This window comes from Micropterus salmoides, unplaced genomic scaffold, assembly GCF_014851395.1.
Source record: "Micropterus salmoides isolate LMB-PRFRI ecotype aquatic unplaced genomic scaffold, ASM1485139v1 Ms_hic_scaffold_12, whole genome shotgun sequence".
Lineage (NCBI taxonomy): Eukaryota > Metazoa > Chordata > Actinopteri > Centrarchiformes > Centrarchidae > Micropterus > Micropterus salmoides.
The window spans coordinates 25,709,925-25,731,272 of record NW_024040263.1 but is presented as its reverse complement, the minus strand read 5'-3'; the positions used below and the strand labels follow the sequence as shown (position 1 = coordinate 25,731,272).

At 40.1% G+C, this 21,348-nt stretch overlaps 2 protein-coding genes across 2 annotated transcripts; both read left to right on the top strand.

Annotated features, from left to right (window-relative positions):
• The first annotated feature begins 430 nt into the window (after nt 1–430).
• coq7 (coenzyme Q7 homolog, ubiquinone (yeast)) lies at nt 431–4,167 on the top strand. Its single transcript, XM_038714235.1, has 6 exons — nt 431–622; nt 1,148–1,326; nt 1,910–2,024; nt 2,381–2,520; nt 3,563–3,631; nt 3,953–4,167. The coding sequence occupies exons 1-6, from the start codon at nt 541–543 to the stop codon at nt 4,028–4,030; spliced, it is 663 nt and encodes a 220-aa protein (XP_038570163.1). The 5' UTR covers nt 431–540; the 3' UTR covers nt 4,031–4,167.
• A 10,039-nt stretch (nt 4,168–14,206) lies between these two features.
• Nucleotides 14,207–20,892, top strand: notum2 (notum pectinacetylesterase 2). Its single transcript, XM_038712693.1, has 11 exons — nt 14,207–14,520; nt 14,711–14,763; nt 15,366–15,461; nt 15,582–15,642; nt 16,426–16,538; nt 16,657–16,759; nt 17,166–17,354; nt 17,538–17,638; nt 18,589–18,736; nt 18,867–18,914; nt 19,689–20,892. The coding sequence occupies exons 1-11, from the start codon at nt 14,207–14,209 to the stop codon at nt 19,990–19,992; spliced, it is 1,530 nt and encodes a 509-aa protein (XP_038568621.1). The 3' UTR covers nt 19,993–20,892.
• The last annotated feature ends 456 nt before the right edge of the window (nt 20,893–21,348 follow it).

The window sequence follows — 21,348 nt, the reverse complement described above, 5'->3', positions numbered from 1 at the left end:
CATAGATTTGTCAAAAATGACACCCAAATTTCGCACAACATTACCGTCAGAGGATGATAGAGCCCCAGTGGCCTGCCTGATCTTAGGGGTAATGTTGTCTGGGGCAAAAATCAGCACCTCAGTTTTGTCTGTATATAGTAGCAAAAAGTTTTCTGCCATCCATTTATACATAGAACTTGTACTAGCCTACTTCCCTGTAGAAAATACAATATCAAAAGGAATCTCTGTCTCTGCTCTTCAGTCACTAAGAAAGGCAAAAAATCACGACTTTTGTGTTTGTTGTTTGTTTTTCCATGCCTAATCTCTTGTTCCACACTCCAGTCCATTTCTTGGTGGTAATTCACCACTAAGCTGGTATGTCAACTGCCAGTAAATACTAGCAGGCATGAGAAGAGGGGGGCCGGGACGTAACGCAAGGCGGCGTAACGCGGTTACGTCAGACGTCTGCGCCACGTCCACCTTCTGACATTTCAATGACAGTTTACTAATTTTTCAGCGTTTGTTTGATAAAACAGGTAGTTAAACCATAAACTGACTACCATGCAAATAGCCGTACGTACAGCTTTAATCGGCTCTAATGTTGTCGGTCCAGCAATGATTCGCCAGTGTTTAAAATGTAGAGGTAAGCAGCAGGTCCGTAGTTTACTGTAGCTGCGGAAGCTCAGAGCTAAAGTGCTAAAAATGCTAAAAACACTTCATCTTGATTTATATGTACACATGTCGTGTTATATATATTTTGTCATAACTACTTATCTTTCTGTTGTTATTGTAGCATGCTTTAAGAGTCACATGATAACTGTGACAGTAAAGCCAGAGCATTACTAGATATAATGTTTCATAACAATTTTGTAAGCTAACTGATAGTTGCCCCACACTGTGGCATTTACTTTGTTGTATATTAATAATTTCAGGAGAACATACATCACTAGCTATGTAGCTACAGTACATTTCCAACCATACAAATTACTCAAATACTGCCTCTATCATTTTTAAGAAAGCAACGTTTAGGTTGAGCTTAAAACTGAACACATTTTTGTAGTTTCTTATACAGGGTTTGATTGTTTGAGCTCCCAGTACGGAAATACTTTAAACCCAATAATTCCTATATAACTTCAATGCCGTCGTAACCATAGGCTGTGTGTACTAGTGTCCTTGCAGCTGAGCTCACGTGCTTACAGTGTGATCCCGCCCCCACGCGACAGTGAGGAGAAGGAGATGTTGGACCGAATCCTGCGCGTGGACCATGCGGGTGAATATGGGGCCAACCGCATCTACGCAGGCCAGATGGCGGTGTTGGGTCGGTCTAGGACTGGACCTCTCATCCAGGTATGGACAGTGTGTGACACATAACTTTGCGGTAGGACAGACGTCTTGTCTACTTTATTTGTAACATACATCACTGTCCTTTAACCTGCACTAGGCAACAGTTCACACTGATGGCTCCAAATGTCAGAATATTTTATTGTAATATAATGATAATTGGACAATATCCGGAAATCCTGTGAGCTACATACAGAACAATGTTACCAATGAGGCTGCTTTCTACTGAAGGAATCGAAATGGATTAGTCTCCTCCAGAAGGAAGTTGCTGTTTATTAGAAAAATGAAAGTCACTCTTAACTTCTGATTTACCCCTTCTTGTACACTGATGAATGATCTGACACTAGAAGTAGAATTTAATGTGGCCATAGGGTGGAGAGTCTGGAACGTCCGTGTATTTTCACTTAAAAATCTTGCCTTGTGTGACTTTTTGTCCAAAATTATCCTTATTGGACTTCAGTTAAGCTCAAACATAGAGAAACTGTACCTTGTTGTGTTTCTATATTGTGATTGAACAATAGGAAAATGTGTGTGTTCATGATTGTAACTGCATACATTTTGAAAACTGCACATTTTTGTTTTTCTCCAGGAAATGTGGGATCAAGAAAAGAAACACCTTGAGAAATTTAATGAGATTCTGTCTGAGAACAGAGTTCGTCCCACAGCACTGTTACCCCTCTGGAATATCGCTGGGTTTGCTTTAGGTTGGTACAGCCTATAATCATACAGCAGATTTCACAAAGTTGCATAAATACACAAAAGAGTGATTTTTGACACTGTTTTGGACTGGGATTCCTTGTCATGTAGTTTAGTTTGGTTTGGGTTATTGTCATAGTTCATTTAATGTGTACAAAGTTGAAGCTGTATCTGCTGTAGGAGAACGCTAAAATGCCTATGTCTTCATGCCACATTTGTCCACCCACATACTAGAACTTGTAAGTGTAAACAGGTTATTAACAGGATGCTGAGCTTGAACCCGATTTCACTTGTAAGTCTGCTGCTGTTTTAAAGCAATTTGCAGCCATGAGTTGCTTTATTAAATCTGAACTGTGTACTCCAGGTGCGTCCACCGCACTGCTGGGAAAAGAGGGGGCCATGGCCTGCACTGTGGCGGTGGAGGAGAGTATTTCAGAGCACTACAACAGCCAGATAAGAGCCTTGATGGAGAAGGACCCAGAGAGATACACTGAACTATTACAAGTGAGTCATCCATAATTTTCTCTGTAACTCCATCAATTACATTGGCCAAGGTCCTTTTGTGGTGATACACAAAGGGCGTTATTTTTCAGTCATGGTATAGTATTACACAGAAACAAACAAGCATCTATGTCACACAGGGGATGAAGAAAATAAAGAACAAGGAGAGGGAAAAGTTCTGAAATGAAGGTGTGATTGCTAGTGCAGGACTGCATTTAGCTTTGTCAACATGTGTTGCACAACGTGTTGCTTTTAAAACGTGTCATGTTATTGTTAGTGGGTTGTATATTTTTCATTCATTGGCATGGAGCCGGTTCAGGATCAGTTATACTGGTTTAGTATAATTGGTATTTTCCAAAGTTACAGTGTGATTTTTTTTATTTATTTTTTTATATATTTTGTTTTCAGTGTTTTTGACTTCACTTAAATCACCAGTTGGCTACTGACATTTGTCACCGGGCACCGTCGCAGGTTAAAATTTAGGTCTTTCTTAGTATGGTCACATTCTCCAAGCCACACTAGCGTCTTTACTTTGTACACATCACGGCACATTAAAATAACTCCCCATTAAAATTGATTTGGTATTGGTAAATAGGAAAGGTTGACAGAGAGCTCAACAGTGACTGATTGACAAGATTTTTCCCATATTTCTCTGGATGTTTTCCATATTGGTCAAACCGGCACTCAGCACATGAAGACAGACCTCCTTCAAAGAGAGTCTTCATCTGTTCTTTTGCCTTATCATATTACATAAACTATTTGGGTCTCATGGTTGATTCATGCAGTTCATTTGAATGGAAAGGGGGAAAATGGATCCAGTGAAACCAACAGTTTGAGGCAACAGTCGATGGTGAACCATGTCAATAAGACACTCTAACATACTGGTGCTCTAAAAAGAACAACACACACTTTCTTGTTTCCAGTTAGAACCTTATATCCGTAACACTGTCAGTCCTGCTAGACATTGTTTAGTTAAAGCAGAGAACTGATGCAGTGAAATCTCAGTATGTTCATTACCTTCATGAATGGTCTTGTATCTATATAGGTTATAAAGGAATTCAGAGATGATGAGATGGACCATCATGATACTGGTTTGGAGCATGATGCTGAAAAAGTAAGTATATTTTTTGAAATTGGTCTGGATCTTGGTTTTTTGATAATGTTTGTGTGGCTTGATGTTTCAGATGTTTTGGTGGTGTTTTGGGTTTAGCAAATGTTATTTTATGTTTCACGGCACAATCCACAGAGAGATTGATTTCACAAGCTTTGATCAAATGACTGCTTGTTGTATTAAAGTACACTAAAATAATATGTACAAAATACATACTTATTAATAGTCATTTATAAAAGTCTTTAGCTGCCCTCGCAGTTTTTATGACTGTCATTTAAAGTACTGCAATCTAAGTATGTTTTCTTTCTTTTTTGTTTGTTTTAGGTGCCTGGATACTGGCTGCTAAAAAATGCAATACAGCTAGGCTGCAAAGCTGCAATATGTGTTTCTGAACGTCTCTAACACTGTGTTTAGAATAATTAAATTTTTTCCACCAATGTTTGTTTTGACATGTTGACTTGGTTTGTATAAAAAAATAATTTGAATTTGTCATTTCTCCATTGTGATTAAAGCATCTTGTGATGTATCACTTTGTTGTACTATAAGAAGTATTGTATACAAACATTCACAGTTCTACAGGAACATACATTGCGCCTTGTACATTGTATAATATATGGACTGTTGAAGTAGGTGGTGTCATCAAGTCCACTTTAGTAATTCAACTAGTTTTCATTTTAATTTTCTTTGTTAAGATGCCTGAGTGATCGTGTACCTGCCAGTGCAGCAATAGACAGGACAATAGGCAAAGATCTTATGCTTACCAAAATATAAATGCCTACAATACATGTAATGAGGACATATTGTTACTACCCTACCTCTCCTGTTTGACATGTAATAGTTCATATATCAAGCTGAGCAATGACTTGTCATCTTGGCCTAACTGCTAAGCACCCTCACACAGCTGTTCTTGGTACATAAGGTCACTGAGAAAGAGGAATTGACAAGAGGCTTGTCTAGGGGCCCCTAATCTATTAGGCCAGGGGTTATCAAAGTCTGAGACTGCGGGCCTCCCCTCAGACAAAGCTTGGGAAATGGCGCCCCCCACCACCACACCTTTAGTTTACTTGGTTCGTTTAGCTCAATTCCTGGATGCCTATGGGATCATGATTACATTATTTGATCCCAAAGACACTCAACATTTGAGCCAAAATAGCCTTATTTTGCTGTTTGATGTAACTTCTGACTCCACCAAATAGTTTTAAAAAAGGTCTGTCCTAAGGCATTTATTATTTTCTGTCTGATGGGGGGAAAACAGTTCCCACAAACTACTGTACCTCTGAAATCTCACACATATAGGTTATTCTATGTGATCTCCTTTTGATAATTAATGCAATAAGTTATGTTATATTGTTTCTCTTCCATTCACTGAGCCTCCCCTGAAACTGTTTGGAGCCTCCCTAGGGAGACCCGCCTCACACTTTGAAAACCCCTGTATTAGGTCTTTCAGCAGGTTGAGCAAAGTGTTCATTCCCCTCCTAGCCAATATCAGTTTGTTCTCACTGTACATTGAGTACTGACCCATGGCCTTAGCCTTTTCATGCACTGGGGACATGATGATACAGTGATTTATGGCCAGTGGCGAGGGCTGATAGCACTTAAATGCAGTGCTTTGATGGTAATTTGTCTCTTGGCTCTAGTAGGCAGTAAAGGTGGTTAGATTGAAAACCTCCCATTATAGAATATATATGAACAGATGGGTGACAAATGAAAGAAAAAACAGCCAGGGGAACCCTGGAGGGATTTAAAAAAACACCATGATAGTGGAAAGCTCTGTCTGAGACATTGGTTCAAAATCTCCTATTGGTGTTAAGTAGGTTTGAGATCTGGTGACCGTGAAAACAATGGCATATGTTTCACACCCTTTTCATACTCCTCAATCTACAGCTGAAACAATCAGTCAATCAGGTGATCAACAGAAACTCAGCCTGTAATGAATTAATAGTTGAAGTAATTTGTAATAATGCTAGCAGCATTGCTCTAGGGATGGCAATGTCAGTCCACAAGAAGACCGAAAATCAGACTGAAATATCTCAACAAATACTGGATCGATTGTCATTAAATTTGGTACGCACAGTAATGTCCCCCTCAGGATGAAATATGATGACAATGGTGATCCCCTGACTTTTCATATAGTACCATCATGTGACTGTTGGACTGTCTAACATTGACAACCATTACTATCTAAAGACCAGAAAGAGGAAAAAGCCCTTTAAATGCAGGTACCACAGCCTATTAGTCTAAATTAGCTTATTACTGATAGATCTAAATGACCATTTATTCATATGTTTTACCACAAGGTGGCTGCAGTAGGCCTTTGGGCTATTTATGATTACTTGGCTACTTTATGTAACTTTGCATTTCCAATGCAATGATTTGTAGTACCGCAGATTTAACATTCTGGTAAGCCAGCAGTAGTGGCAGTGAAAGCATACAAATCTACACTGCACTATTAAATTCTCTGTTTTCTCCTAAGATTAAAATTTTTTGGATTTTGAATCCATAGCTATCTTATAAGAACAGGCTACTCACTGAAGACACCGCTGTTGAGTTTGATGCCGTGGTGACATTTTAGTTGATGAAATATAAACACATTTTTATTCGATGTTTATGCTACATTTTACAATTGAATACTTCTAGGATGACATTGGGCCTACAACAGTGATAGAAAATAAATATAACAAAGTTATTAATTTAAATGTCTTGATGAATTTGGGGAGCGACTAGACAGGGGCTGAAGAGCCACATGCGGCGCTAGAGCCGCAGGTTGCAAAAGCCTGGTCTAACAGAGGAAGCAATTTAAAGATGCAGCCTTGGGTTTTAGGAATTTGGTATCAGTATTCCCTTTTTTCTGATTTTTGGCAATCAATCAATTGGATAAATAAATAAATAACCTTCAGATAAACTGATATATTAAGGTCGTTACTCACGCAGGTTCACAAGCTCTGATCTTTTTTGCCTAGCATGAGGTCAGAGGAGTTATTTTAGCTGGGGTGGGTTTGTGTATCAGACCTGACATCAAGGGTTACAGTAATGTGCCGCATGTTCTCCATTCCTTAAAAATAGGCTCTTCTTTACTGTCCAACAGGCCAACTTAAACAACCCCATTCCTGCCATGCTTGTTGATGGTAAACATTATGAGCTAATTGTTTACCTAATGAGCTAATTAATTACCTAATAACATAAAACCTGAAATAAACTGCATTGTATTTTAGTGCTTCAGTCTAGTTCAGTGATCATAAGCTACCCTTCTTTGCATTTCTGCATACCATCAGCTAATAAAATGAGTCAATTCCACTCCCTCAGGATAGTGACTACCGTACTCCTTATCAAGAAATTCCCTGACCCCTTTTATTTGTGTTACGAAATTCTCTTTTTTATTGACTATACATTAATTGGTTTGTTTTTGCTGATCACAGTGAGTCCCTATGTTTGCTGTGGGCTGCAGTCTATGGCTGCAACAGTTTTATAGTTATAAACACATTATCACTATCTTACCTGCACTAAATATACATGAATAGTATTTTCCTGTTTTCATATCATTAGAACAAACAGGCACAGAACTCACTTCAATAGTCCTAGGAGGTCAAACACTAGAAACCTGAGACCGTAGGCAGCTTTGCAAATCAAAGGTAGACCATCATACATTATCTCTGCCCCTGATTAATAGTGCTGACAGTTTTATAGCAAGGTGCAACTGTTTAAATAAAGCAACCAATCTACAGCTCTATCCGTAGCACCATTTTGTGTGACGAAATTACTGGTAAATAAAAACAGGAGTGATGACTCAGTCAAAATGCAGGTGTTAATAACGGTAAACTATCAACTTTACATATACAGTATATTAGCAATATTAGCTACCATCATTTACATCACTTTAAATTTTAATTTCACTAAATCAGAGCGCTTCTTTTGCCTTCGTCTATGGCCATCAGGAATTCTTGTGAATTTTATAGGTTTTCTCTGAGTCTCGTCCAAAGGAATCTGCTGAAACACTGACTGAGATATTGGCAACAAGACTTTGAAAAGGGCAATAAAACTCAACTAAACTGGGACTGTCTTGCTACCCGTGAATAATTGCGGTTGTAAATTGTGAGCAGCATGAATAATACAAATCCCTATAAGTCATAAAAGCTTTCGGATACAGATTGTATTGCTTCTTGGCTTGGAAATATGCTGAATGTCAGTCAGCAGGCCTTTCTGGGGTTTATGGTAACTAATAGGTAGCACAAGGTCCATCTGTAGAATTGAATAGCTATGGGGATTGAGTAGATATTGCTTCACTGTAGAATCACCAGTACTGTGAAAGTCTTATTGTGATTGTATTCAGTTAATGTCTGATAACGTTCAACATATTTTTTGCCAGACAACCAGTGTCAACTTCAAGAAATAGCCTGGCACGTAAGCCCTGATTAAACAAACAAGATATAACTTGGTAGTTAGTGGCCTTTAGAGGTGAGCTGTTTGCCCCTGTTTCCATTCTTTAGGCTAAGCTAAGTTCATGTTAAGCTGACATGAGAGTAGGATCAATCTTCTTATTGTGGTGTCTGAACAATAATGCTGCGATGATGTGTTGAGAAGAAACCCACTTGACACTGTTCTTACTCTCGTACTGGTCACTACATCTGCTTGCATTTTCAAATCCCTAGTCTTCCTTTATAAAGAGAATAATGATCTTATTATTACCAACTCATGTCCACATTACATTTACATTACATTTACATTGTCTCTTTAACTGTCTCTATTTCTTTTGCCAGGTATTCCATTACTTTAAGCCTGTTATGCTGTCAAGTCTATGAACCTTGGGAAAGACTAACTTTGTATCTTGACGTGATATGGCTGAGCATGGATCCAGCCTGAACTCTGAGGACATAATGGTATTATGTTACGTCTGATGAGCTCAGCTCAGTTAACTTCCTTGGGTGATAAAGTTAACACAGATGCTACCTGTCACGTCACCATAACTTTTATGTACATCATGTGCATGCTTATTAAGGCATGCATTGCCTTGACTCTTTAACAAGGGGTTCCCAGAAGTGAGGTGACATTAAGTTGAACATACTCAGTATAGCTTTTCATATACTTCTGGTTATCCAGGCCAACTATTTACATACAGCAGCATGGACTGAAAAACAGCCACACGCCGACAGGCAAAGCTATAAATAGTAAACCGTAAACATTTTTACTGTTCTGTGGCATGTCTATATAAATGCCTGTAGAGTGATGTCACTGTGTGCTTTAGATTACAGTGTTACACAGAGTGTAATTTTGTTTATGGTTTTACGTTGTTTTCTGTTTTTTATTTGCATGTGACATACAAGTAAATGATTGTTAAATTGTGCTGAAAGATATACAATGCATATGTGCATGTTCATGTGCATCTGAGTACTTACACCCATGAAAAATCTTTAGGGTGTTTGAGGAGTGTGTGGCCTGAAAGAGCAGTGACCACGTGTCCACATGTCTTCACACTGTGGAGCGACAACACATGATGCAAAGGGCTGACATCACTTCAGGTGGAATCTCTGATTTACGGCCTGTCACACAGTGCCATCTACCAGTCGCTTTGGAGAAAGAAACACACACCAAGGTCAGTCTCTGAGGAAGGTTCATCAGAACAAAATTTCATAACATTTATTAAATGATGAAAAACTGTGTGTTGCACAGTTTTAATCAAACCACCCCATACCCCGATGTGGCTGTCCTTTTTTAAGTGATTAAGTTGTGGATTTTTTTTAAAAGATATATTTAATAAAACCATGATATTAAATGTATAACTAGACATCAAGATGGTATTTGTCTGTATCTTCTCTTATCCGATGGGGATGGGGTGCCGCTGTTTCCACTCAGTGTTGTGTAATAGTTATTGATCAGGGCCGATTGTTGAGTGCCGGAGTTAAGCATGACCCAACCGCTGGTATCCATCACCACACTGACAGGCCCGGTGGTTCATCCAGCATGACTCCAAGGCCACGTTGCTGCTCCACTGTGTCATGAACCCCAAAGACACTTCAAGCTCTTCACTCAAGCGTTGTATGCACATTCTCCCCACTTCACCCCCCTTTAGAACTGATGGCCCCCTTTGGCAAAAGAACGGTATTAAAGGCTGTGACCTGAGGGCCTGGAGAGTAAAGAGATTTTAGGATCTCTAATATAAGGTGAACAACAGGTAACTTACCTTAAGTGCTTATGTTTTCGATATAGGTATTTATTATTTGGTTTTTATGTATACACAATTTCAAATGAGTATATTTTGAAGTCTATTAGAATAATTAGCATAAATGCATGTTGCATAACCTTTCTCCCATAAGCTCTGTTTATTCCCAAATGTTACCTACCATCCTGATGGAGAAGGTAACATTTTCATAGCCTAAATTGTTTGGAGAAAAACAGCATACATGCAAGTTGCATGCAATGTGATGCTCTTAGTTCTCTAATCTTACAATTTGTCCTTTACACATTTTTAAGGATTGTGGTTGTGGCACTGAATCCTCCTGAATCCAACACCTTGTATTCCTGCCATCGACCCCTTTTGCGTTAGACTGATGCATTGGGAGAAGTTTGCAGAAGGTTACCACGCAAAGCCTCTTAACACCTGGTTTCAGGGATAGTTTTGACCACCTCACCTGCTAGCCTCCTGCAGCGGCCCCAGCACTTTACACCGATCCCGCTAAGACCCTGTCTGTCGTCCTCACTGATTGAATGCGGTGCTCTGGCAGTGTTACTCTGGCCAGGGGCTCGTTTTCATGTGTCTTGCATAGATGCCACCCATATCTCCTATTAATCATGGACCTCTTTCACCAGCTATGCCCTCCGCTGCTGATGACAACATAGATTCAGAATGATGCGTTGCAGATTGTCAAATTTCACGCAACAAGGCAAAGGGAGCTGCGAGGTATGATTGTGGCATGGATCACAACCATTTAGTTTTTGATACAAATATGTCTTTTGATTAATGATACAAGAATAGTTTGTTGACTAAACTGATGTTTGAGTCTGTTGTTCATACAGCTGGATTGGGAGTTGTTAACCGTGAGTCGCAACCTTTCTTCGTTGTAGTGTGAGTAAAAGAATCCTGCATATGACTGCTGTCTCTGGCTCGTTGTTCTTTGAAGCTATCAGCCGACAAATATTCTAGCTCGCGGCTTGGCTCTCAGGTCTTGAGGCTGGTGATGACACTCAGCAGACAAAGTGCCCGGACAACCTGGGCTTTAGGTGTCCTGACCTTGGAGGTTGGCTTTGAAAAAAACAACACAAGGGGAGAAAGAATGCCCCCTATGCTGCACAAGCTGTTGCCCCTGTCAGGGTGAAGTTTAACATGTCTCATGAGCTCCCTATGGGTTAATGGTTTTTTTAAAAGGTAAAGAGACAAATGTAATAGACTCCAGTAGTGTGTCAGATCTTAATGTTTTGAGTATGTGTGGAGTGTTATGTGAGTGAGTCTATTGTAAATGCTAAGAGGGACAATGTTTGGCCCATGGGTTCTGGGAATTGAATCACTGGAGGTGCAGAACACAAATTCACTTTAATCCATTGATCTGAAGCCTGCTGTGAAAAACGTATCATTCAGTCCAATCCCATATCAAAGAAAAACAAAATAGCAGCAATGCCATCTTTCTGTTCGTGACATTCTAGCGCAATGGTTGATAGATTTACAGCAACTTCTTTCGTTTTTCAGCTATGTGAGGTATCTGTTAAACAGATTGTTGCATTGATTTCTGGGAAGACAGATGGTGGTGTGCATGCTTCAAGACAACTGAAGGAATGAAGAATTGTTCAGCTCGGTAGATCATATCCAGTATAGTGATGTCCTTACGGTACCTTTTTAGTGCACGTAGGTGCATATGATCTCACAGACATATTTCTGAGTAGCTTTGTTTTCTTTCTGGCCATAGTTGAAAGTAGCATGAAATGCTTGAAAATGAGACAAAAATACCATTTTTTTCTGCCAAAGCAATAAGACAAATCTGTCTGCCTTGTTTAAGTCTTTAAATGGTAAGGGCATTATTGCAGACAACATATTGTATGATTTTTATTTTCTTTTGCCAAAAAAGATAGATAATGCTCAACATACTCATAATAAATAAAGAATTTTGCATTTTGCTAACCATTTTCCAGTACATCTTTGACCGAATATAATGTCAGCCCCAGCAGCCCCAGCGGTCCCATGCAGCCTCTGGCCTTCCAGGTGTCATCATTATTTGCTGTGATTGACACATTGGGATGGTGTACATTTCATTGATGAGAATTTTAGAGACCTGGGGCTTGTGATCCTTTAGCGATCAGTGGTACGTCACCCTACAGTCATCCCAGGGGCACATGGCTGGATAACCAACTAGGCAAAGCAGGCAACTGCCAAGGGGCCCCAAAAGCCCCAAGGTCACTATATATCATTTGGGCTTGCAGTAAATAATTTGATTAATTTGTTCCATGTATTAATATCATTAAAAACTAGGGAAACCAGCAAATATTCACATTTGACAAGGTGATTCCAGTGAATTTCTATTAAAAGATTTTGCTTAAAAAATTACTTAAATGACTTATCAGTTATCAAAATTGTTGCCAATTAATTTCTGTTAATCAACTAATCAGTTAATCATCTAATCATTTCCGCTATAGAGTAGTGGTTGCTTTCTGGGTGCCTGGAGAAATAATGAAACTGCCATGTGCAGTGGGGGTCAAAAGGAGCCCAAAGACATGTTTTTACCATGGGTCCCACTAAGAGGTTTATTTGGCCATGCAGTGGGACAGTAATAAATCAGTTTCAAATATTCTTTCTTTCTTCACCAAAGGCAAACTAACCTAACTTGCCATTCACATTCAGGAGTCAGCAAAGGACGAGCTGGACGGGGGCAATCATAAATAAAGACACCTCATCACACTCCGTTCAACATTCCTAACTTCACTATTATCAAATCTATCTGAATTACTAACTTAATATCCTATTGCAACTCATCGTTTGAAGTACTCAAAATTTTATCCCCAGTGATGAACAAAAGGCTAGAATGGTCAACGAGATCTAAGGGCCTAAGAGTGGAGCCGGATATCTATTACATATTCATAATCTAGAAAGTCTTCAACCATCCTCCTACACCTGTAATCTATATCTCTGGATCTCAGGAACAGCATACGTTTTAGTGCATTTGCAGTATGTACCAGTTTAAGGTTAATAAAAGTCACACAAAGTGACATAGTATTAAATAATAAATTTAACAATTTTGCACCTATATTGCAATTCTTGTTACATTCAAGTTACTAAAATGATATACTCTACAGTCATATTTTCTCATAGGGTGTAACAGAAACATCTATTGGAAAGTTAGCAGGCCTATATCACTCCAAATAAACAAAAGACAGAAAAACATTTCAATCTGAATATGCTAATTAGATCATTGTTTAAATTGTGTTACAATGGTGTTTACTAACTTTCTCCTTTTGCCTTCTTCTCTTGAAGTGGAATTATTATTATTATATCGTAGAAGATCAAAGAATACAAAAGGTTATTATTAAAACAATTGAGAATGAATCAAAACATGTCACAGGAAATAATGTTTTAACTTATGTGGCATAAAAAATAAAATCAACTAATAAAAATAAAATAAACAAAATCCAACTGCACTTGTAATGTAATGACTATTCTCCAGTAGATGAACATATAAAGGCTGTTATGGAGAAATTGTTATTTGGCAAATATCTGTTATTGTTACTTACTATATGGAGCCTTGTTTAAGAACTTTGGGGAACATGCATAATGTGCTTGGTGCCACAGCTAACTAGAGTGTCCACCACCTGTGCCGTGAGAGTGTCCGCGAAATTGTTGACCATGCGGGAACCTTACGGTACTATTCATTCTCGTGTCGGAAAGCATTTGAGGTGTGTGCTCCAATGACCTCAGGGTCACATACCATGCACAGGGGCTATGCAGTTATGCTGACCATGTTTAAATCAAAACACTGGCAATCATAGGTGGATGGTGGGAGGGAGAAGAAGAGGGACAATAGGGGGAAGGAGAGCTCGTTCTTCAGCCATGGTGAGATGGGAGAGAGCTAGGTGGTGGGTGTGTGCAAAGACTTGAAATATGTTGAAGAGACGCGTGTGTTATCTCTTCTCCTTGCCACTGGCTGTCGAGTACCTCCCCTCACGGCGTGTCGTCAGCAGTTTATCTCAGGGCCTGGCGGGAGCTGCAAGGGAAAATGGGAGGAAATCTGATCCATATGGTGGCACTATAAAGCTCACCGCTGATTTGCAGTCTTCATCAAAAATTGGTCAAGGCTTCATCACTACTCATGACTGGCATCCTCTTCTCACACCTGGCCACTGTGCTCTGAACTTCTCAGTCTCTCCTCAGCAGCACCAGTTATCTTCCTGACCCCAGGGGTGCCTCAGCAACAGTTTTCAAAGCTGATTCTTCTTAGAGAGGTAAGTTCATTTACAGCTTGAAGAGGGATGGATTTCATGTAAAAAGATGAGGAAGTCCTTGTACAAGTGATTTTTTTATGTTTAAATATGGAAATATGAAGCCAAATTTTGAATGAGTAATTATGCATTGCATGTATCTTTTTTTCTTACATTGCGTCAGATATGAAGATACTGGGACAGGTTGCTTTCCTGCTTTTTCTCGGGGGAATCTGGTGTCAGAACAACCGTAATGCTAAAGCCAGTGGCAAGTCCACTAAGAAGTCTGGTGGGAACCAAGGAGGCGATGTTGGCCAATCTCCCCCTGTGGTTGATCTGACCCCTGGAAGCACTGGAAGCAGTAGAGGCACTGGAGGCACAGCTGAAGCAGGACGAGATAGTGCTGCAGGAGCGCGAGAAGCTGGACAACAGACAGATGATATGAGGCTGCACTTCCTCAAGAACACCCAAGTTACGTGTAATGATGGAACAGCAGCTGGGTGAGATGTTGTGCATCTTGTATTTTTTCTCACTTGTTTTCCTGAAACTGTTTACAATTAAATTGTGAGATTTTTTGCCTTTTTCTGTCTGCTGATTAATACAATGATTTTAGGAGCTACGCATATGTGTCCATACATGGTTGCTGTATCTTCACCATCTCCTCATTCCTGTTTATTTGTGGTTCTACAGGTTTTACCTAAAGGAGTTCAGAGGAAGCCGCCGATGGCTGTTATTTCTGGAAGGTGAGTTTTTAAAAACCAACTGGTTAATTTGGTCCCCAAAGGTCAGATTGTTTTGGCATGATGCCCCCATTGGAATTTGGGGATGTCATCTTGTACCGTCATCTTCCGTTTTTTTCCTTTTTTGGTTGCTGCCTGTCACTTTGATTTTTATGTGTTTTGTGGAAATGTATGTGGATTGTCCTCCAGCATGACTTATGTCTGGATTCAGAGAGCATAGAAGAGGTGTGCATCGCTTTTCCTAACATTTAATGAAGTCATTTTTCTAACAGGATTTATGAGTGCCTTATTCTGAACACTAGAGCCTAATAAATTGGTTTTACTCTCCCCCCCTATAAATGTCATACTGTTGTTGTATTTGAGGGAGAAACCACTTTGCACAAGCTGAAAGTCAATCAACAACTCAGGTGCTGACAGTTTGGAAATTAAAGGAATTGTTCGTCTTTTTTGTCCAACTCGGAGTGAACATATAGTCTCATTAGCAGACCAGTCTACAGGTGCGTTCCTTTCCCTCGCCATTCCTCACAGGCCTCAATGATGGGCTAACAAGGGTCTCCACAACTGTGCCTGATGTGAATGTCTAAAATTAGTATCCATTATTTTAGGTGGCTGGTGCTGCTACAGCAAAGAGACCTGTGATTCCAGGTACCAAAATATCCCCCGACTAATGAGCTCATCAGGTTGGCCCCAAACAAAAAGAGGTCGGTCAGCCAGCTATGTTTTAAAATGCTTGTCATACATGTTTCCATAGTGTTACTTGTTTTACATAATCCTTATTGTGACAAAATGACATCCGTCTGTTCTGTAATCTGGATTTACAGGAACTGGAATATTGTCTTCTCAAGCGGAGGAAAACCAACACTGGCATAATGCAAACATTGTGTAAGTACTTGTATATCCTCACTGTGTTTCTTATTGTGGCTACTGGAGGTGTTACATGAAAACAGCCCTCAGTTGTAAATGTTCCATCCATGATGAAGATGTTAAAGCTAAATATACAGTTCTGCAGACGTTAAAATATGATTTTCTGTCTAACATTTTAAAACAGCCTTTTTTTGTTTGTGCCTTTAGTTTTATAGATTTTTTTCAACTTAAAGTTGTATTTAGTGTTTAACTTTTTTTTTTTACCACTTGTTGGGACTGGAACAAGGTGTAAGCACATTGACATTTAAGCATGTAAAATTGCAAAGTTGTTATGGATAAGTGTTAGCAAACAGTTACATATTTACATATACAGCAGACACTGGGCAACATTAGCATTCATTTAGAGTTGTGTTCATGTCTGCTTGGCAAATGCAAGTGCAATATTCACTCTCCTTTTAGCTCTGTTTTGGTCTCCACCAACTCCTGAGGGAAATGTCTGTCTCTTTAGCACCTAAATGCTCCACTATGTTCACCATTTACTTGCTAAATCTGTCCTTCTGCCATTTGGTGACAGGTAGCGCACAGCAGCACAGTGGGTTTGTAAACTTGCTTTGCTGTGAAAAAAACTACCTGCTGTGTCTGGAAAAGGTTAATGACTATGGTGAGAGTAAACTGAAAAAATACAGTTGCAGGTTGTAAAACCAAAACAATGACCTTAAAGATGCTAAAACCCAAGAGTAGGAATTGTGTTGATAGATTCAAGCTAGAGTCTAACAAATGTGATTGTCTCCTTTTCTACAGATTTATCCCGTACTGTTCCAGTGATGTATGGAGTGGCACTGGGCCTGCCCCAACCCCTCCTCCAAGGCCACGACAAGGCAGAGAAAAGGAGAGGGATAAAAACACAAATACAAGTAAGTTTCTTCCTGTAGGAATGACAGACCTGTGCCTCCCTTGGCTTTAAGAAAACATATTTAATCTTTCTGTTTAGTGCAGTGCTCCCAATCATTTGATGTGTGTATCTGTTATCAGCTGAGTACACCTTTATGGGATCCCTGATCATCAGAGAGGTCATCAAAGACCTCGTCCCCAAAGGAATCAAGCAGGCCACGGTTGTAATGCTATCTGGCACAAGGTGAGCTTGTTTTATCGCTTGAGCTCTGATGCTGTCCACAGCTTTTGGACAAGCGCACGCATCCTATGTATTATCTGGACAATACCCATGCCCAACATTAAACAAGAGAAGCCCTATTTTGGTTGCATACTCTTGTCAACAGTAACGATGTTTACAGTCAACTGTGAACAATGACATAATGTCTATTAAAGGGACTTGCTCTGTAATGGTGACCATTCCTCCCAGGTTAGCAACATGGTTATTGGGACACCCCCAAGCCCTAAAACAAGATCCACTGACTGAATGCAAAGCTGTTAAATTTTGACTTCTCTGCTATTAGCTGGCATGTGCTGTCATTTTGATACCCCTAATGAAAATGTCACTCTCAAACCCAAACTATTCACTGATTTTCTTGGATCACCTGCAGTGCTGGCGGAACAGGTGTTTTGCTGAACATTGAGAGGGTGGCCAGTCAGCTGGAGCAGCTCGGTGCAGAGACTCAGGTCCGCGGCCTCGTGGACTCTGGCTGGTTTCTAGAAAGTAAACAGCAGAGATCGCCTAACTGCCCAGAGACTATTTCCTGCTCACCTGAAGACGCTATCAAGATAGGACTCAGGTAAAGTCATGCATTCTTCAGCCAGCCTACATAGATTTTATGTACAGAAACAGGGGCCACATATGGAATCATGGAATCTCTTTTGCTGTACAGTGTACTACTGTTAAGCTTTTTTATGTGATGTGTTGAAGCGACTGAGTAATAGATGTGTGCATGTATTGACAGTATATGTTGCTTCCTCAGGTTGTGGAATGGGGTTGTGCCTGATAGATGTCGGCAGCTCTATAAGAGAGGAGAGGAGTGGCAGTGCTTCTTTGGTCACAAACTGTACTCTACCTTGACGTGTGAGTGCTGGCTAAGTTTAACATGACTTTGGATTGCTTTAGATTTTACCTGAGCTGTAATGTAATGCACTGAAGCATGAGAGGTGTGAGTGAAAAGCGAACAGGCTTCAGTGTTGATGATTATCATGCTTTTACTTCAGCTGAAGAAGTACATTCTGTTTTGCAACTTATGCAAGTCGTGGATCAAAAAAAAAAAAAGGAAGTTGGCAATTTTTCTCAATACCTGGACAGCTGATATTTTGTACATGTATTTTTGTCCCCTACGAAGAGGCTATAGTGGAAATGCACGTCATCATTGGACTGATCAGGACCCATGTAAAATCCCCACAACATTACATTACATTTACTCATTTAGCTGACACTTTTATCCAAGGCGACTTACAATTGCTATATATGTCAGAGGTCGCACGCCTCTGGAGCAACCAGCGCCATCACCCCTCCTTTTTACTACATGTAAGTTTAAAGCCCCCATGCATGGGATTGAATTATTTCTGACTGGTGACTCATAGTGCTAGTATCAAAAAATACACTGTGGAGACAGCGACACAGAATTAACCTGGGAATTTTATCATTTTTCAACAGACTAAATAAAGACAATTATTTTTTGACCACTTGGGGGCAATGTAACAAGCTGTAAACACATCTCTGACATATTATCAAAATGTAAAGCTGCTATAGCGAATAAATGTTAGCAAACAATTTACACATCCAAACATTAAAATTCATCTGGAGTCACGTTTATGGCCACCTGATGAATGTAAGTTCAATATTCACCCTCCTTTTAGCTCTGTTTTGTTCTCCACCAAAGACTGAAGGAATTGGATAATGCTCCCACATGTTCACTAGCTGGTCATTAACTTTGTCTGGAGCTGCTTGCTGTGTCCAGATAACTGATGAGCGCTGTGAGACAGAAACAAAAGAGTAAAGTTTGTTGTTTGTTTTCCCTGTAGCCCCTCTGTTTGTCGTGCAGTGGCTGTTTGATGAGGAGCAGCTGAGAGTGGAGAACATCTACATGGGAGGGCAGAGTTTGTCCGAGGAGCAGTGGCAGTACATACAGAACTTGGGAAGGGAGCTCAAGAACTCACTGAGAGATGTCACGTAAGTTCCCAAAAAACCTGTTTGGAAGAGTAACATATAATAACAGTAGATCTAATTAAAACAAGGTGATTAAAATAAAGGATAGACTAAAGCCCATAGATGACTGTACTCTTCTGTGTGTGTTTTTTAGGGCTGTGTTTGCTCCATCCTGTCTCTCCCACACAGTGATTACCAAGAGGTAAGAATGGATATTTGACACCTGTGGTGGCAATGCACTTTTACACCTTCCACTACCAGTAGTTACCTCTACAGAGTGAGCTCATGCTGCCGTTTTTGTTGCTCGTTCGTCATGCCATATTCTTCATGTCGCCAAATTCCATTCCACACTTTCTCTAACCCCTCGGTACCCCTTCAATGCACTCACTTCTTTGCTGTACAGATGGACATTACATTACATTTAGCTGACTTTTCACACGCCACTGGAGCAACTACAAGCAAGTGTCTTCAAGTGTCTTGCTCAGGGACACATTGTCCCACAGTGTTGCAGTGGGGATCGAACACCAAAGGCATGTGTCTTATCCGCTGCTCCATCGCAAGGGAGAAAGATGTTCAAAGATCACGCATAGACCTCCTGCTACAGAGGAGTGAACATTAACTGTCCCCAACAACCTCTCGGTTAACAGCCGAGTGCGCCACAGAGACATGCTTTTTTTGATGGCTCAGTGCAGTCTTAGTGAGATTTACAGATTCAGGCTAAGTTTAGCTGTATTTATTTAGTGCGAGGATTTTTAGTGGTGGGAAATGAAGGTCCATGGTCGTTGTAGGTAGTGACAGGTCTGTGATATTACACTTGCTACACAAAGCTAATTTCAAACCTTGTGATCAGACCATAATATTGTTGGTCCTACTAACCCCATCGTCTTACCTATCCCTTAGCTTTCTGACAACTTTTCCCTTTACTTTACTTTTTTCCCCTTTCTCTATCTTTGCCTCTGTCTTGTTGGTCTTCTAGTAACTGGATGAGTTTCCAAGTTAGAGGCACCTCTCTGCCACGGGCCCTAAACTGCTGGGACAGGAGTCTGGAGGCAACCCGCAACAACAGAACCCCTGCCAAAGGATGTCCTTTTCACCTTGTGGACACCTGCCAGTGGCCCCAATGCAACCCCACCTGCCCAGCCTTGGTGGATCAGGCCACCCAGCAAGAGCTCACCCTGCTCCAGATGCTGGCAGCCATGGGCCTTGACCTCCAGAAGTTGGGCCTGGATCCCCAGGGAGATGCAGATTCTCTGGCTAGCATGGTCAGCAATGGTGGCTAAGTGTAAAAGTGAGTCGGAGCTTAAGAGACAGCCATGCAAAGGCTTAATAGAGGAAAAATTTGTTTTAATGTAACCATAGAAATAGTACAGTATCTGGTTACATTGTCTTGTGCTGCTCAGCATTCCATTATGCTTCATGTGCTTGTTAAATTGGTGACTTGACTAGTTGGTATGTCACTGAGTCTGAGTGGCTTGGCCGTCCTTCTGCTGGACTTTGGGTCTAAACCAAATGTGTTTCAATTGTACTGATTGAATAGCTTTGAGTTTTAGTAGATGGGTGGACATACTGAATCTCCTACAACACACTTTCATCCTCATGAAAATTAAACAGAGCGTGGTAGTAGAGTTAAATTCTTTTAACGAATAGAGGCTCCCTCAAAATGTCCAAGGCACAGACATGTTTCTTCGGCAGAACTCAAAAAGAAATGTTTGGAGACCATATACTGAAGTTGTCAGCATTTGAAGGTTTATTGACTCTTTCGATCCAACAGTCATTTATTTCAGATGACAGACAACTCAAAATGCACAAAAACTAACACAATAATTTCTTTGCACTCACAGTTCCATAGAAAATGATTGTGATTCTTGTGATGTTTTTTTGTCTGTAGCTCCTGATGCTATGCTAACTTATATATACTATGTAATATATATACCATTTTTTGTGCATGTAAGACAAAAGTGTGATTAGTTATTGATATTTTTCTGTGTAAAGGCCAGCAGGAGTTCACATACTTGACATGTGAAGTCTGCAATAAAAAGAAAATCTCCCCAAAAAAAGATAAACGACGCTGTGGTTATTTACTGCTCAGTTGTCAGGATGATCTATATCTTGTGACATAATTGTCAACATTTAAAAATCATGCTTTTTCACGTCATGGTTGTTTTGCAAGCCATTTACAGATGTTACTGTAACTGTTTGATTTTCATCTAGGTACTGTAATAACTGTGTCAACCGATAAGGATTTGATAAGGACTGTGCCTGCTGATAATAAGTATCAGACTGAGTTGTTGCACATGTTGAAACAGGGAATAAATATATTAACTGGCTCTAACAACATGAACACTTTTCCTTTCTTTTGTGGTTCATCCTATTCTGTTTGTTCGTTATCTTGAAGTCTTTATTATAATGCAATCATAATCTATATGTGAGAAGGTGGAAAAGGAAGATGCCCTGCGATGGATTGACGACCTGTCCAGGGTGTACCCCGCCTTTCGCCTGATGTCAGCTGGGATTGGCTCCAGCCCCCCGCGACCCTGTAAGCAGGATAAGCGGTTGATGATGGATGTATGGATGGAATGAGAAGATGCATTAGACAGAAATACCAGGGCACTGATAACTACTATTTGAGTTGCCAC